The sequence below is a fragment of the Patagioenas fasciata genome, chromosome 9 (genome assembly GCF_037038585.1).
Source record: "Patagioenas fasciata isolate bPatFas1 chromosome 9, bPatFas1.hap1, whole genome shotgun sequence".
Taxonomy (NCBI): domain Eukaryota; kingdom Metazoa; phylum Chordata; class Aves; order Columbiformes; family Columbidae; genus Patagioenas; species Patagioenas fasciata.
This window is the reverse complement of record NC_092528.1, coordinates 6,814,646-6,836,190: the sequence shown is the minus strand read 5'-3', so window position 1 is coordinate 6,836,190 and position 21,545 is coordinate 6,814,646. Positions and strand designations below refer to the sequence as shown.

General features: G+C 45.6%; 1 protein-coding gene across 2 annotated transcripts; it reads left to right on the top strand.

The window, feature by feature from the left end:
• The first annotated feature begins 39 nt into the window (after positions 1–39).
• On the top strand, positions 40–20,424 carry CEP63 (centrosomal protein 63). Of its 2 annotated transcripts, XM_065844166.2 has the most exons (15): positions 41–263; positions 1,443–1,577; positions 4,028–4,208; positions 6,170–6,265; positions 7,757–7,882; positions 8,644–8,757; positions 10,989–11,222; positions 12,007–12,152; positions 12,900–13,034; positions 13,647–13,761; positions 15,255–15,452; positions 15,897–15,983; positions 17,265–17,470; positions 18,032–18,338; positions 19,901–20,424. In XM_065844166.2, the coding sequence occupies exons 2-15, from the start codon at positions 1,534–1,536 to the stop codon at positions 20,057–20,059; spliced, it is 2,148 nt and encodes a 715-aa protein (XP_065700238.1). In that variant the 5' UTR covers positions 41–263; positions 1,443–1,533; the 3' UTR covers positions 20,060–20,424. The 2 variants fall into 2 exon arrangements, with proteins under 2 accessions (XP_071668475.1, XP_065700238.1); XM_071812374.1 differs by lacking the exon at positions 19,901–20,424 and having other exon boundaries at positions 40–263; positions 18,037–18,238.
• The last annotated feature ends 1,121 nt before the right edge of the window (positions 20,425–21,545 follow it).

The window sequence follows — 21,545 nt, the reverse complement described above, 5'->3', positions numbered from 1 at the left end:
CGCGGGGGCCGCGCAGCCGCAGTGCCCGCCCGGGCCCGGGGCGGCTCCGGCGTTCGGTTGTAAGGGGGGACAGACCGACCGACCGACCGACCGACCGGTGGCGGGGTGGGGGAGCCGCTGCTGGGCTCCCGCCTTCGCTAACGGTCGCCAACCGTCACTAACGGTTGCCAACGGTCGCGGCCGGCCCGGGCTCCGCGTGTGTGTAAACGGCCGAGGAGCGTCCGGGCGCCGCTGGGCAGGAATTAAAACGCGGGAGGACGAGGGTGCGTGTTCGTGGGGCTCGTTGGGGAGCGGGGACGCGCCCCGGGTCACCCCGGGGAGGTTTTGCTGCACCGCGGGTCGAGCTTTTCTGTTCGGTGTAACCGTGCTGCCGGCAACGCGTTAAAATCGCATTTTCTTTTTTATTTTTTTCTCCACCTGACTCTACTGCTATGATTCTTTCTAAACCTTGTTGACTTTTAAATGTTTTATCTCCTTTTTTTAAAATAAATACTTCCATTTCCTTCATTTTCAGAGGGACAGGCCGGCTCTCTTGCTTCAGCTGTGGTTAATGGCAGATTGTTTTCTCTTGTGGTAAAACATCGCCCTGGCTCCTCACTCAGTTCCTTGCAAGCTTGAGAAGTCGAAACATATGAAATTAACAAATATGTTCAGCACACTGATTGAATTTCATTAGCGCTGTATCACAATAGGGATAGGATTTTATTTTCTTTAGCTTTTCCTCAGTGCAATGTGTATTTTCTGTACGTGTGTGGTTTAAAATACAGCTGGGGACAGGCTTTAATGTCTGGGTGGTGGTTAAAATGCTGTAGGAGCTCTGATGGAAGCCAAAGTTTTGCCTTTGTGGAAGTGTCACTTTCTGTGCGCTGCTCCCTCTTTTGTCAATCGCTTAATAACGCCGTATTAACCTTTGAGGAAAGACGTCGTGAGGGCCCCTCTCTAAATACTTGAGAAACAACATATTTTATTAATACCTTAATGGAGTAAAACTGAAGTGCAGTTTTGTATCGTGAGGATGAGTTTAACCCTTTTCCTATTAGGGAGCCATGGAAATAATTCTAATTTCTGGGTATGGTTTTTTAAATTCACTATATTTGCTCTTTCTGACTTCACAAATAGGTGAAACTTCTGTGTGTATCCATCCATCCATGACTTAAAGAAGGTCATTTTTAACTACAAGAATGTCCTGCCACTGTAAACCTGTGCAACTTATTTTCCTAGCTGCAGGCACTAGAGGGATTTTTAAAGAATTAGTGCTAGTTTACAAGAAAATTCTCGAGACCATAGGAACTAGCAATGTGTTCTGAATGCAACTGTAAACTGTGTGGTGTCTTTAACATAGTCTGCAACAGCCACTGCTGCTTTCATCACCTGTAATTGTGTGCTAATTGCGATTTTTTTTTTAAACAACTTTCCTCCATGGGCTTGTGCTTGTTGTGCAGGTGGATGGAGAAGCGCCTCGTTGGCGTGTTGCCATGGGTGAGCGCAGCTTTCGCATGCTGTCCTAGCTGCTAAAGCCACCGGCGTTCCACAATGGAGGCTTTGCTGGAAGGAATGCAAAGAAATGGGCAGGGCAGGTATGTATGCAACGGTATAAACCAGTTAAGTTTTAACCTTCCCTGGTATCAAGACAAAGCTGCTGTTGCTTAAATAAGGGGTTTGGAGTCACAAAATCCCAGAATGTCAGGGGTTGAAAGGGACCTGTAAAGCTCATCCAGTGCAATCCCCCCATGGAGCAGGAACACCCAGCTGAGGTTCCACAGGAAGGTGTCCAGGCGGGTTTGAATGTCTGCACAGAAGGAGACTCCACAGCCTCGCTGGGCAGCCTGGGCCAGGCTCTGCCACCCTCACCGGGAACAAGTTTCTTCTCATATTTAAGTGGAACCTCCTGTGTTCCGGTTTGAACCCATTGCCCCTTGCCCTGTCACTGGTTGTCACTGAGAAGAGCCTGGCTCCATCCTCCTGACACTGCCCCTTTCCATATTGATCCCCAGGAATGAGTCCCCCCTCAGTCTCCTCTTCTCCAGCTCCAGAGCCCCAGCTCCCTCAGCCTTTCCTCACACGGGAGATGCTCCACTCCCTCCAGCATCTTGGTGGCTGCGCTGGACTCTCTCCAGCAGTTCCCTGTCCTTCTGGAACTGAGGGGCCACAACTGGACACAATATTCCAGGTGTGGTCTCCCCAGGGCAGAGCAGAGGGGCAGGAGAACCTCTCTGACCTACTGACCACCCCCTTCTAACCCACCCCAGGTACCATTGGCCTTCCTGGCCACAAGGGCCCAGTGCTGGCTCATGGTCACCCTGCTGCCCCCAGGACCCCCAGGTCCCTTTCCCCTACACTGCTCTCTAATAGGTCATTCCCCAGCTTACACTGGAACCTGGGGTTGTTCCTGCCCAGATACAAGGCTCTGCACTTTCCCTTGTTCTATTTCATTAAATTTTTCCCTGCCCAGCTCTCCAGCCTGTCCAGGTCTCTGGATGGCAGCACAGCCTTCTGGCATGTACAGTGTGCAGTGGCCTTTGGCTGGTGCAGATGCATTCACTGGATGAGCTGACTCTGCAATAATCTATAGTCTCCATTGCTAGAAATTTAGTTTTACATCTTCCCAAAAACCTTCCCTCTTTTTGTTGCTGTAAACCCTTACCATCTAACATCAGGAGCATTAGTAATTAAAGGCATGAGTAAAAATAATTTTCCAACCACCTTGCAAGGTTAATGAGACATAACTTTGTAATCTGTTTTTATTGAAAACGTCATTATTTCTTGCTCACGTGCGAACTGCAGAGTCCTATTCATCTCTGAAGAATCCTTAATGTCTCAGGTGAAAGCATCTAGACTTTTGGATTCCCAAGAGTAGTGCCAAGGATGGAAAAGAATATTTTGTATTTAGTGTGAAGCAAAAGTCACTGATGCCGTTTTCACAGTCGTCTTTTGCGAATGTGACTCCAGGTTACCGATAACATGTCTTCTACAGAGAACTGGTTGCAGAAATCAAGTTTAGACTTCGCTTTATATTAGCAGATGCTGTGAATGAAATGTTCTTGCTCTGCATAATAGCTGCTAATTTTTGGTTAAATCACAGGACACGCTGAACTTCAAATTTAACTGATTTTGGCTCCTTTAAGAAGTATTTATTTCCCTATAGAAAAACTGCCAAGTTGTGAAGTGTGCATATGCTCTGGGGGAACAGAGACATTTCAATCCCTTCACCTATTGATTTCCATTTCTTTGCAGCGCTTCATGTTTGACAGGCAAATTAAAGGGGTAAAGATCATCATGGAGTTCACCACCCTCTAGGGCTGAGTCTTGCAAGCCTTAATATTGTCCCTGGCTTAGCAGCTTGCAAAGTTTTAGAGGAGTTAGTCGAACCGGCTTCAATAATTACTGCACCAAATTAGAAACCTTAGCGTCGCTAGGGAGCACGCTCTCCCCAATGCATTGCGAATGTTTTATTCTTCATTATCATGTTGTCATCCAGCCCCCCCTGCTTGGGCGTTTGTCTGCATTTGCGATAAACTTCTGTTTTCAGGAGCTGTAAGATTTCTCTGGTGGCTGAAACTTGGTATAAAATGCCTCTGCCTGGAGAGCAATTAAGGCAAATACAAAATATGAATAAAACATGCTCCGGTTTCTTTTGATAATGCATAGTGGCGAGGCAAAGGGAGAAGAGCTTATAGGTGCTTGTGATGGTTCTCTGCATAGAAGACAAACCCCCTGCATCTAAAGTGTGTAGGTCGTTTGTTCTCACTGGGATTTTTGGAGTATTCTTCACTGGTCATTGCCAAATTTAGTTCTCTGCCTGGTGATATAAACCCATCACTTGTGAGATACTCCCTTAGAGAATATGGGATGAATGCACAAACAGTAATACATTTCTCCACAAGCTAATTTGCTTAGAGTTCAAGGCACTGCATGTATGGAGTTAATCCCTTGGTGCAAATAACTATGTTCTGCTGACTTTGTTGGTCTGGGACGCTGGACCTGTGCTGGTGGTGCCTCTTTGTGACCTCTCGCTCTTCCCCTGCAGCGGCGGGTTCCTGAACTCCTGCGAGGCTGAGCTGCAGGAGCTGATGAAGCAGATCGACATTATGGTGGCCCAGAAGAAAGCCGAATGGGAAGAGCAAACTCGGGCTTTGGAAGCCTGTCTGAGTGCTAGGGAGAAAGAACTTTCCTCTGCCAAGGCTGCTCTGCAGGAAAGATATAAGGAGGTACCACCTCGAGTTCGCAGTTTTGGGGTTGTTGTCAACCTGTATGTTTTATATGTTACAAATACAACGTAAAGACAGAACCTTAATTTCAGAATTTTGCATAGTTTGGGGTATTGTTTCGTCATTTTGATTTTTTTTAATTAATATTTAAATGCCAGACCAAAACGAGGAGTTAACTTTAGCAAATAGCTGTGCTCAGCAAAACAGGATCCTGTCTCCTAGCTGGAAATCAGGAATAGGATTTCCCAAGGAGCCTGTTGGAACAAGGTGTCTGATTGATCATTCAGAGCCAAGCGATCAGCTCCCTAAGGCTGACTGGAACTCCACAGCCTGGACGCTCCCAGTTTCTAGAGAGGACCCAGAGATGCTGCATCTGGATACAACAGTCATCGACAGCCCAGCAACCCGCAGTCATTGGTAGAATAAAAACATTTAGTGGTATAAACTACACCAAGATATTGCTGACAGGTTCTCCAAGGGCTATTTTATGCAACTCAGGTTTTGTAGCCGTCAGTTAAAGGCACAACCAATTTCTGTATTGGTGGAGTAGTACCAGTAGGTGAAGTTTCTACGTAGGGTGTTGACCATTAACTTTTTCTTGTGCAAATCAATTGATGGATCATTTGTAGAATCAGAGAGGAGGAGTAGAGGAGGAGCAGAATCAGCAGGAGTCGGAGTGGCTGTGTATTAAGATTTAGCCACACTCACTTTTTCTGGAAGTGTTTGAAATTTGTCCTTATATTTCTAGCTACTGTGTCCCATCTTTTGGTGGACTATTCACTACAAATTGCGTTTTGGCAGCTCTCTGCAGAAGTTGCTTTGACTTCTTGGGTTGAAAGCCAGTGGATAACTGCATAAGCACTTGGAGTTTTTTGGGTGCCTGTACAACTATACTGCAGCTCTTCTTCCATGCTCAAAATTACTCAAGTACTGCTGTAGCTTTGGGTAATTTGGTGTGGAATCTGGCAAGATAAAGAGAAATGTGACAGGCTGTAGCAACAGTGGGCTAAGAACGTGGTAGTTTCTCGTTAATACCATCAAGTGTTGCTTCTGGTCCACAGGCAAGGTTTGGAATTAATGTCTTTGTTACAGAGTTGTTAAATCTGGAGTCATGCCACGGGATTTTCATTTGCAAGAGCAAGGATTTTTATCACATAGGTTGTCGTCGTTATTCTCAATTGTGTTTTCTCAAGACACTTTTGAAATATTTCTTACCCCTAAAAGCAAACATCGATTTCAAAACTGAACTGTATAAACCATGGTTAAAGTCACTACCGGAGTGTATTCATGCTTTTGTTCTACTTATATGTGTTTTCTGTGGCGATTTCTTCTAAATTTTAAGTCATTGACTTGCTGTCCTTTGAATCTGCAGTTAGAAAGGTGGCTGCTTTGGCTTGTGGATGGGAAAAAGATGGGGGGAAAAAGACAAGAATAAATCACAGGAGTATTTGAATCAATGTCAGGGAGTCTTCACATGAATTTCAAAGCCCCATTTCTTTTTTTGCCCCCCTCGCCTCCACGTGTTGTTCAGAATCTATTCACCTGAGCATAGCAAGACAAAGACATGCCATCCTTCTCTTGGTAGATAGCTTGAAATCATAATGCATGTTTATGAGGAATTCAGTGAAAATGCCAGATAAAAATAGCCTTTTGACACAAGCCAAAACCACCAGTTTCATCCCCAAAAACGAAAGCCAGAAAGTGGCTCAAAACAAGAAGCAGGGACAGAAACAGTTGACCCCAGCCTAGCAAAGGTTTAGGCCTAGACTTAATCTGATTCATGATGAGTGACCCCATGGAAACATGCAGTTGTTAACAGAATTAGGATCATTTAATAGTCATTTACCTCTCCTACTATGACAGCATATTGTATTGTATTTATGAAATGAAACCTAATCTCAGTACCTTCTGACAATAAAGTCCATTTCTATTGTTTGATGTATTTGCTTTTTAACTCTCAGGTTGGCCTGTTGCGTCACCAGGTAGAAGACATGGAAAAAGCCCAACAGGACATGGTTAGAGAATATGAACAACAGCTGAAGAAATTTCAAGAGGAGGTGAGCTGCAAAAAGAGAAGATTGGGTTTCAGCTCCCAGTTGATGGGTGAAATACTTTGCATCACTGCTTTTGTTTAAATGCCGTGGTTTCAAAACTTCTCAATCTTTTAATGTTCTTACAAAACAGAGCATAGAGCGTACACAGAGTAACATTTTTGGCCTTCATTAGGACTGGTTTTTGACCTTTGGAGGAACTTGGTGACAAACAGAAAACTGTTGTTGGTTCCTGCTTACTGTAAGCCATAAGTTAAATTAATTTGGTGGTCTCTGCTTTGACAACAGAAGGCATCTGTCTGCATTTAAAACGCCTTACTAGTCAGTATGACTAGCAGTCTTTGTTCACTAACGTTCCAGTGCAATTGTGGATAAAACCGCAAAGCGAAGCTGAGATGCATTGGCAGATCTGCCTAAACTGTGAAGGCTAAAATACAGTGTGTATGTGTTTGTGGCCAAAATTGCAATGTGTTGGTATTTTCCCCCCACAAAATTAATGTAGATGACATTAAGCTCCAATATTCCTCAGTCTTTTGTTCTTAGTCTTGTTTGGGGGAAATTCTTTTGCATTTACCACCATTACCAGGAAAATTACAGATATAGTGTCTACCTCACTGAGATTGTTGGAAGAATAAACCTGTAATCTCCTCTTGTATTTTTGTATTTTAACTCTGTACCTGTGTCCATTCCCTTTGAACGTGCCGAGGTACTTTGCTGACTCAGGGCTCTGGAGAACGTTTTGTGACCAGCGTTTTTCTTCTCATGGTCCCCCTGTTCATCCCCGGGCTCAGATTTCTCTGTCAGTAAAAAGGGAATGCTGATTTCTCTTTTCCTGTGGCTGCTTGGAAACTTTCTATTTAATGGTTGGTTTGGAGGCACTCATCAGATGGAAAATTCTGCACAAGTCCAAAGTGATTATTTGCACAGAGGGTCATTGAGATGTCAAGAGTTTTTTCCTCATTCCTGCTTCTGATACAGCTGTAGCATTCTAGCAGTAGGCGTAGGAGTGATATTTTCTGTTGGCATTCTCCACTTGTTGTGAAATAGCACAAAACGGGAGGTGAAGCAGTGTTGATATTGTGTGTAATGGCAATTCTCAAATCTTCCTTCTCCCACTAAGCAGAAGAGTTCCAGTTCCCAGCTGAGCTTCACAGGTGTATTTTGGTCACGTACACAACTGCACCTCTGCGTGGAGCTGGGGGAGAGGGACACCACGCTCTTGCTGCCCTAACATCTACATGCAAACCTCCGCTTTGTCAGTATTTTAGTCATAGTGGTAAGACAGAGGTCTAATTGGAGCTGCCGATGTCACAACTTAAGCGGCATGTCGCTGCTCTTGTATAATGTGGCGTATTTTGCCTGCACCTGGGGACTGTGTGGCCTTGGTTGGGGGAATTGTTTGTGTGAAGCTATTTTGTGTGCCGCCTTTCAAAGTGCCATTTAATTCCTGCGCTGGGGCCTTGCGCAGCGTTGTCCCTTTCCCTGTGTTCCTCGCAGTTGTCCAGGCTGAGGAGGAGCTATGAGAAGCTGCAGAAGAAACAACTCAGAGAAGCCAGAGGAGAAGCCAACAAGGGACAAGGAGAGGACCAGTTTGAATTAAGCCGCCTGACCAGGAAGCTGGAGGTATGGAGTGAAAAACCATGCTAGTCTGAGTTTGTATGTATTAACTGACTTTTGGGACAGCTTCCTACATTGAGGCTGCTGTGTTCACAGGATAAACTACGCTGCTGTTCTTACACTGGATAAAAGGAAGAAGGTGGTGCGAGGGTTATTTAATTATGTGAGTGGAATGAACTGCAGTGTGGTGAGGTTGTCATCTCAGTTCTTTGAGGAAGAGAGAGCCTACATGTCAAATAACTTCTCAACCCTGTCTCATCTTTTAATCTTTCTGCTGTGCTGAGCTCAACCACGCTCAATTTTCTTCTGCTGTACCCTGAAGATGTGGCTAACAAACACATCTGACTGATGCAGTGTCCGATTTCTGAAGCAGAGATTAGCATTAAAATTCTGCAGTTCATACTTGCCATCTTAGCACTTCCAACAGCAACCTGATTTGGAAGCTAAAGCCGGTCTGAATTGTCAAGCCTCTGACAGCAAATCCATGCAACTAGCCATGAATCTGTTAGCACTTAACATTTCTAAACAGCAATAATTGACACTGACGTTTTAACTCGGGAGGGGAAGAAATACAGTGAGCACAGTATGTGAGGGGTTTTGTACCGCTGGGCTGGTGCATCAAGCGACTGCCTAATGGTTTCCCTGCTGCGGGGAAAGGTGCGTGAGGATGCGGTGCATAGAGAAAGAAAACGTGGAGGGGAACTAGAAGGGGGCTCTTGTCAGCTGTGTGGACATAGTGCTCCGAGCCACCCCTGCTGTCCTTGCAGGAGTTTCGTCAAAAATCACTTGACTGGGAGAAGCAGCGGTTGCTGTACCAGCAGCAGGTGGCATCGCTGGAAGCGCAGAGGAAGGCGCTGGCTGAGCAGTCTGAGCTCATTCAGGTACAATTAACATGTGCTGCAAGGGGTTTTTTGTTGTTTTGTTTGTGGCAGCAGGTGGGAGGGGAGGCAGAGACTGATGAAATCGTTCAGGCTCGCATACAGTTGAGGTTGCCATTGAAATGACTTTTAATGTCCTGATGGAATAAGGTTTACTTGTATGGGAAAAAAAGATCTGGAGGTTATCTAGCAGAGGTTAGATAAACCTTGTGCAGCTCTCCCTGCCACCCCTCCAGTTAGCAGAGAAGACAGTAGGATGAAGCTTTCCTTCAGAGGCACACACCACAGCATATGACACTTTAAAATAGCTGTTACATCACATCCAGCTCACAGCTGTGTACCTGCGAGGAGCTACGTATGTACCTGGTGGGTCCAGCTCAGAGGATGATGTTGGGAAATAGTCTTCCCCTAGGACAGAACTTCAACAAAGTAGTGAAGTAACAGTGGTTTTCAGCCTCCTCTTCTTTTATTTTTTAAAGTCTCTTCAAGGTAAGAAGTGGTGGGGCTGCTGTTCCTGAAAAACCAATTGTTAGTGGTGCTGCGGCAGAGCGCGATGGATTGACCTCGAGCGCAGCTGTGAAGTCACACTGACACAATCACCGCAGACACTGATGAGAAGCTCTTGCTGGGGGCTTTGCGCTTAATGGGCTCCTGAGTTGCTCTTGAGTGGAAGCTCCTGCAAGGAGGCAGGTTGTGATGACAGGATTGAAGCTGGTTCTGACAGGGGCTTTGTGAGAGGCTGACATTGGCAGAGCTGCAAATGCAGGGAGAGTGGCTGAGCAGAAGGTCTTGCTGCTCCGCTGTCTTTGTATCGTTGATAGCTCAATTGTCTGGGAGCAGATGTGTCCTTGGAGTGCTGGCTGGAACGCTGGGGCGCACAGGAGCTCTTCTGACTGGGCAGCAGAAACACAGGAATCTGGGGAGATTTTTCCTAAGCGATATAGGCGCTGTGAATGGACTGCCCGAATCCTCCATGTCTTTGAAAAGCCCGACATGAAAGTGCTATTTTTTTTTGCCTTTGTTTCTATGAGTTTTGGATGCTTGGTGTTTTTCTGGCACAAGGTCAGGCTGAGATCTATGACCACAGGGTACTCCCCCGTCTCTTCTTTGAGCTGCCTTCCCCTCCTGTCCTTCAGAGCAGCTTAGGGCAGCCCGGCATTCTTACCCAGGGACAAGCACCTTCCCTTAAAACCTGCAGCCTTTGAAATCCTCAGGTGAAACTTGGACTTCTGGGCTGTCCTGCGTGTTCTGTGACTGGAAACGAGAGATAGCTTTAATGTTTTCTTAATGCAGCAATAAATATTCAGTAGTCTGGTACTCCAGTCTCTTGGATGGAGAGAGGCTGGACCTTAAACTCGTGCCTCTCCTGATTACGTTTTCTGTCGTGACTATTCAAATAATGAAACGACTGTAATCAAAATTACACTGTAGTCTTCCAAATGCACGGTTCCCATAGTTTTCTCAGTTATGAGTTATTATGCGTCAGGCAGTAAATCAAGGCATGTGGTGATTCTGAAGCTGTCAGGAATTGCTACTCTTAGAAACTGGAAGTAAAGGACTACTCACATAGTTTGTTTCAGCTCTTTAAAGTTAGGAGGTACTACACAAAAAGGGAATATAAGTAGTAAATATTCTTGGAAGCTTATATGAGAGCTGGCTTGTTAAATTTCACCAGCTAGCTATGTGGAAAGAAATGCTGTGAAATAAAGTATTGTGCCTATAAATAATAGAGCAGGTATTGTTTGCTATTCATATGTTCCTTATAGCTTTTTTGTCTGCCATTAGAAAAATGAAATATTCAAAGTGAGCATTCTTGCAGGTTGATAAAACCAAATATTTACTGCGTAAAGTAAAACATAATTGAGAGTTACACCTAGTTTGGATTTTGATCTGTTTGGGGCTTGTTTTTTTCCATTGTGCACCAAGAGCTGTTTTCTGTCCTGGTGTGGAATCAGCGACTGGGTAATCTCTGGCTTGTGTATGGTATCTGCAGACCTCCTTCCATGCATTTCTCCTGATCTAGCCGTAGCTCAATGAGCAAAAATCAGTAGGCAGCTTTGTTCTTAGACAGTTCATGCTCAGACAACACGAGGGATTTGAGATCCTCTTTTCCCAGATTCTCTTTGAACCCCTTTTGGAACTTGTTACACAAATCAGTTGTGGTTTTGAATGTAGTTTTGATCCCCTGTGTTTTTTCTAATTTAGCTTTAACGCAAACCAATTGGTCTCAGCAGACTCAGCTTGCCAATCGGAAGCAGATCCTGGAGTCGGTGGAGCTGGCGAGCCAGTCGGAAATCCACCACTTAACCAGCAAGCTGGAGAGGGCCAATGATGCCATCTGTGCCAACGAGCTGGAGCTGGAGAGGCTCAACATGAAAGTGGATGACCTGACAGAGCACAATCAGATGATTCTGGAAGATCAGCAAAGAGCTCAAGAAGAGTTAAGGGAATCCAAGAAAATGTTAGAGGTCAGCGGAGGAACTGTTAGCAAACTGAATATAAAGCGGTGCTTGGGAGAAGGAACAGGAGGGCTCTTCATCCCAGAGCTTCTATCTCTTTTTAGAGCCTTTGTGAAGTTCCTCAAAGCTGGTTTGGTACCCACCTGCTGCTTTGCAGTGTTTCCAAGGGTTCCTTAAAAATCCAGTCTGTGCATTGGAGGTTCTCCTGCCCCTCTGCTCTGCCCTGGGGAGACCACACCTGGAATATTGTGTCCAGTTGTGGCCCCTCAGTTCCAGAAGGACAGGGAACTGCTGCAGAGAGTCCAGCGCAGCCACCAAGATGCTGAAGGGAGTGGAGCATCTCCCGTGTGAGGAAAGGCTGAGGGAGCTGGGGCTCTGGAGCTGGAGAAGAGGAGACTGAGGGGGGACTCATTCCTGGGGATCAATATGGAAAGGGGCAGTGTCAGGAGGATGGAGCCAGGCTCTTCTCGGTGGCAACCAGTGACAGGACAAGGGGTAATGGGTGCAAACTGGAACACAGGAGGTTCCACTTAAATTTGAGAAGAAACTTCTTCCCGGTGAGGGTGTCAGAGCCTGGCCCAGGCTGCCCAGGGAGGCTGTGGAGTCTCCTTCTGTGCAGACATTCAAACCCGCCTGGACACGTTCCTGTGGAACCTCAGCTGGGTGTTCCTGCTCCATGGGGGGATTGCACTGGATGAGCTTTCCAGGTCCCTTCCAACCCCCCACATTCTGGGATTCCAACGAACTGGTTTGGTTCATCTTGCAACAGTCATTCCTTCTCTCTCCCATGCAGGTGCTACAGGATGAAAAGATGGAACTTCGAGCCACCTTGCAGTCTCAGGAGGATTTCATTGACAGCTCCAGGCTGCACCAGGAACAGCTCCAGAAAGAGCTGGCCCGGGTGACGGAAACTCTTCGCACAAAAGAACTCCTCGTCAGGTAGCACCTCTGCCTCGCTGCTCCTCCTGCCCTTGAATCCAGATCTGTATTCCAGGTTTACACACTGAGGATGGTAAATGCATTTCCATTCAGCTGGATTTGTGCTGGTTGGTATATAGAGTTGTGGTTGCTCGCAGGTGCTGTGCAGCATTTGCCAAATTGCATTCCTTTTGAATTCAACTGGTTCTCGGTCAAGAGTGAGGAAGGAATTGGCTTTCTCCTTAGCTAGGGTTCTGGAAGCAGCACAGGGCTTTTGAGCTTTTTTTCCTCAGGTATTTTCAGGATGTGATAATATAGGTGGAAGTTCTCACCAATTTAATGGTGTCAGTTTAGGGTCTTGGTGAGATAACTGCGTATGTGACAAAATCACCTTGGCCTTCCCCTTCTGTGTTGGCGACATGCAAAATCTCTAAGTTCTGATGGCCATATCAGAAGGTTTTGCTGTATGTTACCCAACAATTGCGCTGTGTCCGCGAGCTGGATGTCTGCTAATGGCAGAGAGGCTGTCTGGATCAGGGAGGCCAACATCAGAATAAAATGAAGTCTTTTTCAACCAGCCTGAACTCAAACAAAGGACCATCATCCAGCTGACATGTTTGCATATTCACAGTGCACACCGGTGTCACCTGATGTTGCTTTTCATGTATTTTTCAGAGAAATCCAAGAAAATAGGGGTTATGTTCCCTGTATTAGTGCACTTGGGCATGACATTTTTGTACAGAAATTAAAGATCATGTTTTTGCTTAGAGCTCTGGAGGAACGGTTGCAGGAGAAGCAATTATCTTCTCCGGGGCTGGAGCTGGAGCATCTACTGCTGCAGCTGGATGTTGCCCAGGAGAAAGAACAGCACTTACAGGCAGAGGTGACTCAGCTTGAGAACAGGTACCCGACTGCTTGCTGCCCCTGCATGTGCAATGAAACTCAAATAGTAATATAATACCTAATATATTGTATTCATCGTTAACCAGTCCCGCTGATTTTTGTTGGCTTATTTTAAATATCAAAGGGCTGCAGAATTCAAACGCTATTCATTTTGGAGTTTAATAGTGAGATCGTGTTGCTAATTGGCTGCTTTTCACTGCATGCTGTGGGTGTATTCGATGTTTTAGCTTGTTTAGGCCTAGCACCTTCAGTAGTAATAGGTTAAAGAGTCTTTGTTACTCAGCTGGTAAGAACCAGCTCTAGATCTCACTGTGAAATAAGAATTATAAACAAGTATCCCTCTCTGAGTTTGTGGTTTTCAGGCTAATGTTTGCATGGGAAGTTTGTCTTCTTACTATGGTAAAGAAACAAACAAGAAACAGGTATTATCTGTTAGATCAGCTTCCTGATCTCTTTTGAAATGATTTCGGTAAACAAAGCGGCAGGTTTGGTAAGGAACTTCTGTGTGAAGAGTCCGGTTTCTGTTATGACAGACATAGGAGATCAAAGTTTCTCTCCCCATGTTCTCCTCCATGGGGTATTCTAATCTCTACTTTTACATTTGGCACCCAGCCTGGTGTCTTCAAATGCGAGGTGTGTGCAGCTGAGCGAGGAGCTGGATGAGAGTATCAAAGAGCTGCAGTCCATGGAGGAGCACCATACTGAGTCAAAGGCAGAGATTAAAAAGGTAACGTCGCTTTGTTCCGCGAGGGTGGGAGAGGCATTGTGGAGTCGCCGTTCCCACGCAGATCGTGTGCCTGACGCACGGTTAGCAAAGCTGCAAACGGCATCAAAGGCGGGAGCGGCGTGGGGGCAGCGGATCTGACAAAGGAGGCGGCGAGAGGATGGGTTTGCAGGTGTCAGTTTGCTTTGTGAGCTTTTCTCTTAGGCCTGAGTTTTGCTGTAATACACCCTATCATACTTGAGATGGGGCTTCAAATGCGTTCTACTCCATATGTGAATAAGGGAGGTTGTTTCAGTTTCGATAGGCAGAGGTGAACCGGGGTCTGGAAGAAACGGAGCAGCTCATCTGCCATGAGAACCTCAGCCCCGTGCTCCGTGCACCCAGGGCTTCCAAAAGGCTTGACTTTTAATAATGGTCCAGATCAGCGGGTGTGAGAGCTTGCACTGCTGCATGGTTAGACTAGAAACCTCATTGGACTTGAGTGAAAAACCTCACTTCGTGCAAACCGTTCATCCCTTATTCTGAATGTACAGAGGTGCGAATCTTTCTGGAGCTGCGTGCTTGGATACACATTTAAACAGCCACGGAATAAATGAATCTCCTACAGGCTGCTGGGGAGGAAAGAGAGATTTATTATGGTTGTTTCTATTTTATATACTTGGGAGGCATTGAGGTGACATGGAGATAAATCACTGTATGTATAGTATTTACATGGCTAGGCAGAGATCATCTGGTTCAATTTTCTAAAATGCTTGTAATTCTCAGAGAAATCCTGGAGGTTTTGGTGGCTGATATTTCTGGCTAATGGAGTGGAATACTAGGGAAGAAATTATGCTATGTTGTTGTTCTATTAAGTCGCTGAGTAAATATAATATGGTATGCCTACCAGAATATTGTATGCAATTCAGGTCTATCATCTCAAAAAGGGTTGAATAAAACAAGATAAGGTATGGGAAAGAGATGACCAAAAGGGTGGAGTGTTTTTTTAATACAAGGAACGACTGAATGGAATAGGACTTACCAAACTGGGAAAGAGATAAATGAGATTGCATGTACTAAAAATAAAATCATGCCTGTCATGTGGAAAGTAAATAGAGAATGATTATTCTCTCATAATGCAGGGACTAGTGGTCGTCAAATGGAGTTAGGAAAACAGAGAGATGTATTTTTACCCTGTGCATAGCTAGTTTGTGGAAGTCTGCCATGGGTAGCTTTGGTTGCTACAAGCTAATGTCGATTCAGAAGACTTAGGACAAATTAGCGGAAGAAAAGTCTGGCTGGAGCTATTTAAAGATACCATCTCTGCCTCGGGAAGGCGGAGTGGGACATGGCAAGGTTATATTATGGAAGTGTTCCTGTGCCAGCCCAGCGATGGTAAACCCTTGGGTGTCTGTTGTTGGCCACAGAAGTAGAATACTGAGCTAAAGAGACTGGGATTTGATCAATTATGGGTCTTCTCGAGTATTCCACAGCATCTAACTTGTGTCTTGCTGCAGCTGAAAGAGCAGCTCTCTCAAGCTGAACAGACCCACAGCAGTGAGCTAGAAGGGATGAAGAGGGAAATCTCCAGGCTGACACAAGAGTTACACCAGCGGGACATCACCATTGCATCTGCCAGTGGCTCCACATCAGACCTAGAACAACGGCTGAGGACAGAGATTGAAAGAGCAGAGAGGAAAGCCGTGGAGCACAGGGTAAAAAAGGCAGAAGACTCTTATGCTGTCTCTTTAAGGGATCTGAGGGCTTCAATTAACATCTGAGTTTTTAGCTACGTTAAGTTTCCTTCTCTCTTCAGCCTTTGAACAAAGACTTTGAGACCCTTCTGATGAGATCTCCTGATTTATGGTGTTCACTGAATCTGTCTTGCTGCTTCTTTTCCAACCTGTAACTGACAGTCCCACAGAATTCTTTGAGATCTCTCGTGCTAACGAGGCCTGGATGGTGACATCTTTGAAAACTGAAGTAAATGACTGCGCGTGGTTATTTATATGGTCTTCTGCATAAGTTCCATGTAAAATTAACAGCCCTAACCTTGCTTTGTACTCGTGCTTGAATTGAGGGTGGAAAATGCCTGTAGGGTTTTGTGAGCATGTGTTGTGTTGTGTCCTTTATTCTGAGCTTCTTGTTTGTCTCCTCAGGTGATTCTGGTCCAGCTGGAAACCTTGAGGATGGAAAACCGCCATCTCTCCGAGATGCTGCAGAGGACGGAGTGCGGTGTGCTAGAGGTGTGTGTGGGCGAACAGGGATGGGGAGGGGCGAACGCTGTGTGTCCCCTCCCGGGGGCCAGCGGGAGTCTTTGCCCAGGCCTCTCAAAATGCTTGGCAGAGGTTGGCGAACTTAAAACCCAAGCAAAAGGGGCAATTTGTGAGGAAATAAGGCCCAGAAATACTGAGTTCAGTCACGGAGCAGTGAGGAGAACTGTAGAAACAGAGCCCTCATCTCAGTTTCTTCTCCATGGGCTCATGCCCATGTTTTTTACTACATTTTGTTACATCTTTGTTTTATGCTGGTTTACCTCAAACCTCTGTTTCTAAATCTCTGTCCTTTTGACCTGTCTCAGAGCTGTAACTTCTCCAGTCCTTGCGATTCCTGGGGTGAGAGCAGGAATCATGGAAGCATGGAAAAGGTGCAGTCTTAGCAGGAATACAACCCCAAATGTGGTTCATTTTAGTGCCATTTCAGGAAGATACAGCTAGTTTGCGAGTTCTGTCTCACACAAACCACAACAGAGGCTTCACGGGGCAAGGTCTGAATTCGGGCAGTGGAAAACCTAAAGGGAATATATCATCACAGGTTTTTATCATATCCGATCCGTGGGCAGGCAGTACTCCGCTCCTAATACTAGTTTGGGGTGACTGTCAAATGCGCCAAGTTCTTGGCAAATTGTTGATGAGCAGGAGCTTGTGGCTGGTGAGATGGAGAAAAAATAAAGCTTTTTGGGGGGCTGATTTGAGACTCAAATGACCTAAGACTCTTTCTGCTTGAAGTGCTTGGTGAGCTTTTGCCTGCCTGACTTAATAGCACTTGATAACAAAGTGGAAAGAAAGAAAGAAAGAAAGGAACCTGTTTGTGGTGGTGTTGGGTTTTGTTTTCTTTTTAAAGCCCCCAACAGCCCCATGGCACAGGAGCTACTGATCTTGGTCAGGTTATTCTAATCCACATTTGGAAAGCTGTTAGATCCAGCAGTGACGAGAATGAATTAAGCATCTAAATGTAATAGAATTGGCAAAAAGAAAGCGGGAATGTCACAGGAGTAGAAACAATGGAAGCCGAACTAGTCTGGGTCTGTATTCTCTTGTTTTCAAAAGGATCCAGTGGTGAGAGAGACAAGCACAGCTTGTCTGGATGCAGACACGATAAGGCATATATAATTGATTTACTTTTGTGAAAGCCTTGAAAATTTTACGAGTCAAAATTGAAATTAGAGGATGTGCTTTAAGGAGTAGCCTTGACTATGACCTCTTGCAAATTGGAAGTTTTAACTTCAGCTCTTTTCTGTCTCTTAGGGAAAAGGCGTCACCCTGAGAGCGCTCAGCGAAGACTACGCTGCTGAACTAAGTAGATTAACGTGTGAGAACCAGCAGCTGCGGAAGGATCTAGCAGAGGCCAGGGCAAAGCTGGAGCTCACTCGGCAGGCGTGCCAGGATGAACCTGGGGGCACCGCTCAGGAGACGCGAGACCAAGAGCCCGAGACCAGGGATGCGCAGTCCAGGTGGGTATGTGTGACCCCCAGAATGCTACTACCTTCATACGTATGAGAACAGGCGGCGTGAGAATGTGTGGGTTTTTAATGTCGTGCTTTATGTACAGTATCCATCTCCAGCACGTAGTACGTATGGGAGAACACGGACTGTTTTGGAATTTGCCTTTGAGTAGTGCAATAGCTTTTAGTCCCAGCTGGCCTGTGTTCTGCAAAGCCAGCTAGTATTTGACTGTCGTTTTGACTGCCTTTGCCTTTTCCTTAGACTGAGAAGCAATACGTGCTCCTTTTGGTGAAGGGATTAGATTTGGCCCAGGTGGCTGTGCTCCTTTCTTCTGCAGTCCTGTGGTGTGCAGACTGTAGTTTTTGGTATCTGCAATAGCGGAAGAGTGAGAGAGCATTCCCTGGAGACTGGATGTGCATCTAGAAGTGCTATGGAACACGAGCCGGTTGGGATTGCCAGGGCTATTAGCAATCTGTGCGTGAATTGTTATCCCTGCGCAGGTTTTTGCTAAAGTTCAGCTGCTAAGAGGCAAACTGTCAAACGGTGACGTGTTCAAACCTGCCTTCCAGAACAGCTCGGGAAGCACAGCACAAACACGATGGACAAGCAGAGGAGGTACGCCATGAGCCTGACGAGACCGTTCAGTGTCATGAAGGGGAGTGCCAGAGGCGAGGGGCGGCTGAAAAGGGAGCTGTGACCCCCGAGAGGGGTGAGCTGCCCACCCAGGCCAGTGGCAAGAACTGCCTGGAGTCATTTGCTTTGAGCACCTTGGTGGAAACAGATTCTTTGCTCCGTGGGCTGGATGGAAATGACGATTTTGCAGATGAAACATTTACGCAGTCCAGATCAAATCATCAGAGAGAATCTGTGCCTTTGGTAAGCAGTTGTATAGAAACTGGTGGCTGTTCAACAGCTGAGGATGTAGCTGGGTTCTCACCTGGCACAAGGAGCCAGATTTTGGAATGTATGATGTGGCTGCATGGTCTGTGTGACTCTCTAAGCGCACATCAAACGTTAAACAGGGAGGAAAAACCACTGCTGGGTGGTTGGTACATGCACAGGGGGAGCCGTGTGGTTATTCTTCAGAGCTCCCTGGGGAAGGGATTTGTATTTGGTACATTTGCTATGCTCACGCTTCTCTTCATACTGATGCTGTACATCAGGGTGTGCCATGACTCCTCACATCACTTCAGAATTCTCCTTCAGCTTTAGGCTTTTTATTTTGTGGGCAGCCCAGAGAAGTCTCTAAGGCTGATGGACAGATAACTGGAGGCTTGTCAGGTTTGTAGATGTTGATGAGGTCTGCTACCAAGAATAGGGCTTGATTGTTTCCAGACTAAAGTAGCTTGTGCGCATGTCCAGAAAAAGCAATATTGGGAGCTTAGGGAACTGCAGTATTCTAAATGGAAACTCTTCAGGTTGCAGGATTTGAACTGAGGTGCAAACAGTTCCACTCTGGGATCTGAGAAGCTCTAGGGCATGGTGTTTAGCAGAAGAGAATGTGCTGCTTTTTGTTCCGAGAGGTGGAAATAAGGCTTCTAAGGAAATGCAAATATTTCTGATGTTGGCTAGGACTGCCTGCTTGTGGTCAGGCTCCAGTGTCTTTAAATCAGCTCCTTTAATATTAATAGAGGAGAATTCTCAGTAAGCAATAGTGGAGTGGGAGTGACTTGCTTGTTATCTGCAGCCTTTTTGCTGCTTCCCTGTGTTCCTGGCTGTTGGTAAAAGGCCAGAAAACTGTGAGCCTCCAGGGTCTGGAAATAACCACTTACGTTCTCTTGCCAAGACACCAAGGCAAGTTTTCTGTAATGGAAAGCAGCCCCTTAGTAACTTTACAGGTCACTCACCAGCCTCTGTGCAGGAAGCTTCTCTTCATCAACTCATAGATAAAGCCTAGTTTACATTGTTATTTTTCTAAGTTAAGAATAGTTCTTGACTGTAAAGGAAAGAATCCAGGGTGGTTTCCTGACCATTGCCAGGTGAACTGGTGTTCAGTGGGCTGCCATGGGAGTTGGGTCTGTACGGGAACCCGTTATTTGCACATACCTTATCACCCCTAAGTAAACTGTCGATTCCTATTGATACCTCTGAGGTCCGCGTTCCACCTGTGACATGCAGCAGTTATATGGCAGATGGAGAGCTTGTTTCTGTTCAGCTCTGTCCGCCAGCACTTTAGAGAGGAGAACTGCTGGAATGGAAAAGTTGCGTGTGTTGAGGTACTGATTTTCCTCCCTGCAGTTTTGACCAAGGTTTGGGAGGCTTAGACTGTTGGGAAGGACATTTACCTGTGATACAAGCATGAGACCCGAGTGATTAGTCTGCCCAATAACATAGACACGACACAAGAGCGTATTTATTTGGGTAGTTTGTGGATCAGCAATGTTTCTGGCTGAAACTTAGAATGAAAGAACACTTGCTACCCCTTTGTTTCCCCGTAGTGTCCCCTGCCTACAGCTTCACTTGGATCGATAGCTGCAAGATACTTGGAAGAGGAAGAACTGAGGTCCCAGCACATCCTGGAGAGCCTGAACGCTCACATTGAGGAGCTGAAAAAGGAGAGTGAAAAGATTGTGAGGCAATTTGGACACCAGGAGTAACCTTTCGTAGGGAATTTGAATGCTGGTTTACGTACGTGGTTCCAAACTGTGACTGCAGAGGTACCTATGAACCAGTTGCCGTGGGAGCTTGAGAGGCCCCGTCTCACACTGTGTGCTGAATCCACAGGATGGATGTTGAGGAAAGGAAACTCCTCTCTACATGTTTGATCTGATGGAGGGTATCACACCACGAACACGTTAGCGTGCTGCAGCTCAGAAAGCTGCGTCAGAGGTATGTGTGCACTCACTCACAGAGAGAGGATGGTGTTTTCTAGAACCAAACCATTTGCTAATTTTAATGTAAAGGATTTTAAATATATTTTATACGTGTATAAGCAATAAAATAAAACAGAATGGAAAACCGCTTCTTTTCTTGTTCTTACAAATATGCAGAGTAAATCTCTTGTGACTTATCTTGCCTTCTTATCAGGAACTTTGATCAACACCTTTTCCCTCCTTTCCCTCCCAGAGTTACTATGTTCTTCAAGGAACAAGGAAAAGAATTCCTCTTTCCTTTAGGCTACCTGTATTTTCACCAGTTAATTTCCCCTTAGTGAACTTCTTAATATTTCCTGGTTCATGCAGCTTCTGCCCTTTACTGTTTGTGTAGCACCTGATGTCTTTATCTTGCCGTGCACCTTGTTTGAAGTACTGCAGAATAGCTGAGGAATGAATGGCTGAATTCCGATTGTGGCCCCCACTCTCCTAAAAGAAAGGAGAGCAGTTATGAATGACAGGCGAACCCACAAACAGATGAGATTTGTCTGTAACAGCAGACAAAATTGCAGCTGCTGTGTAAACCTCTTTGTCACACCATAAGATGGGACTGCACTTGGTCAAGCAGTTCTGCATTCCAAAGTTCAAAAGTGTTTGAATCAGCAAGACCTTTTATTTGGGCTTTCTTTTGGAGTCCTTTGAACAAGGATGAAACCTTCACATCCATTCTGGATTCCCATTGCGCAGTCTTCGTACCGAGGCGTTTCTCTGCCCACAGCTGGCGATGAGCTGTGGTCATGCACAGGGTCAGCACTGGCCTCGGTTCCTGTTCAGAGCTGCCCACACACAAGCGTGTTTGGAACATCCACCTTAACCAACCAGATCTCAAGTAAGGGCTTGTTGGTCGTTCGGCATTTGGACAAAAACCCAATGGCAACATAGAATAAACTGTTGTTTCCTCTTTCCAGTTGAACCTATGGATCTACCAGAACTCTTACAGGTTCCTCGTGTTCTCAGTGGTGACGGCAATACCATTTTTAAATACCTTAAAACCATTACATTTCCTAAACATTTGTTAAGTTACAGAGTGTTGCATCATGCGCCAAGTGTTTTCAGAAGTTTAGAAGACATTTTGGCTCATTAGTGATGTTTGCTTCCATATCCCTTTCCTTTAGAGATACTTGGCAGTTCATCTTCATGTTGGCAGAGTGAAGACTGAAACTGAAGATGATCCATTTGTTTAATTAGCAGCTATAATCCTACAGTATTT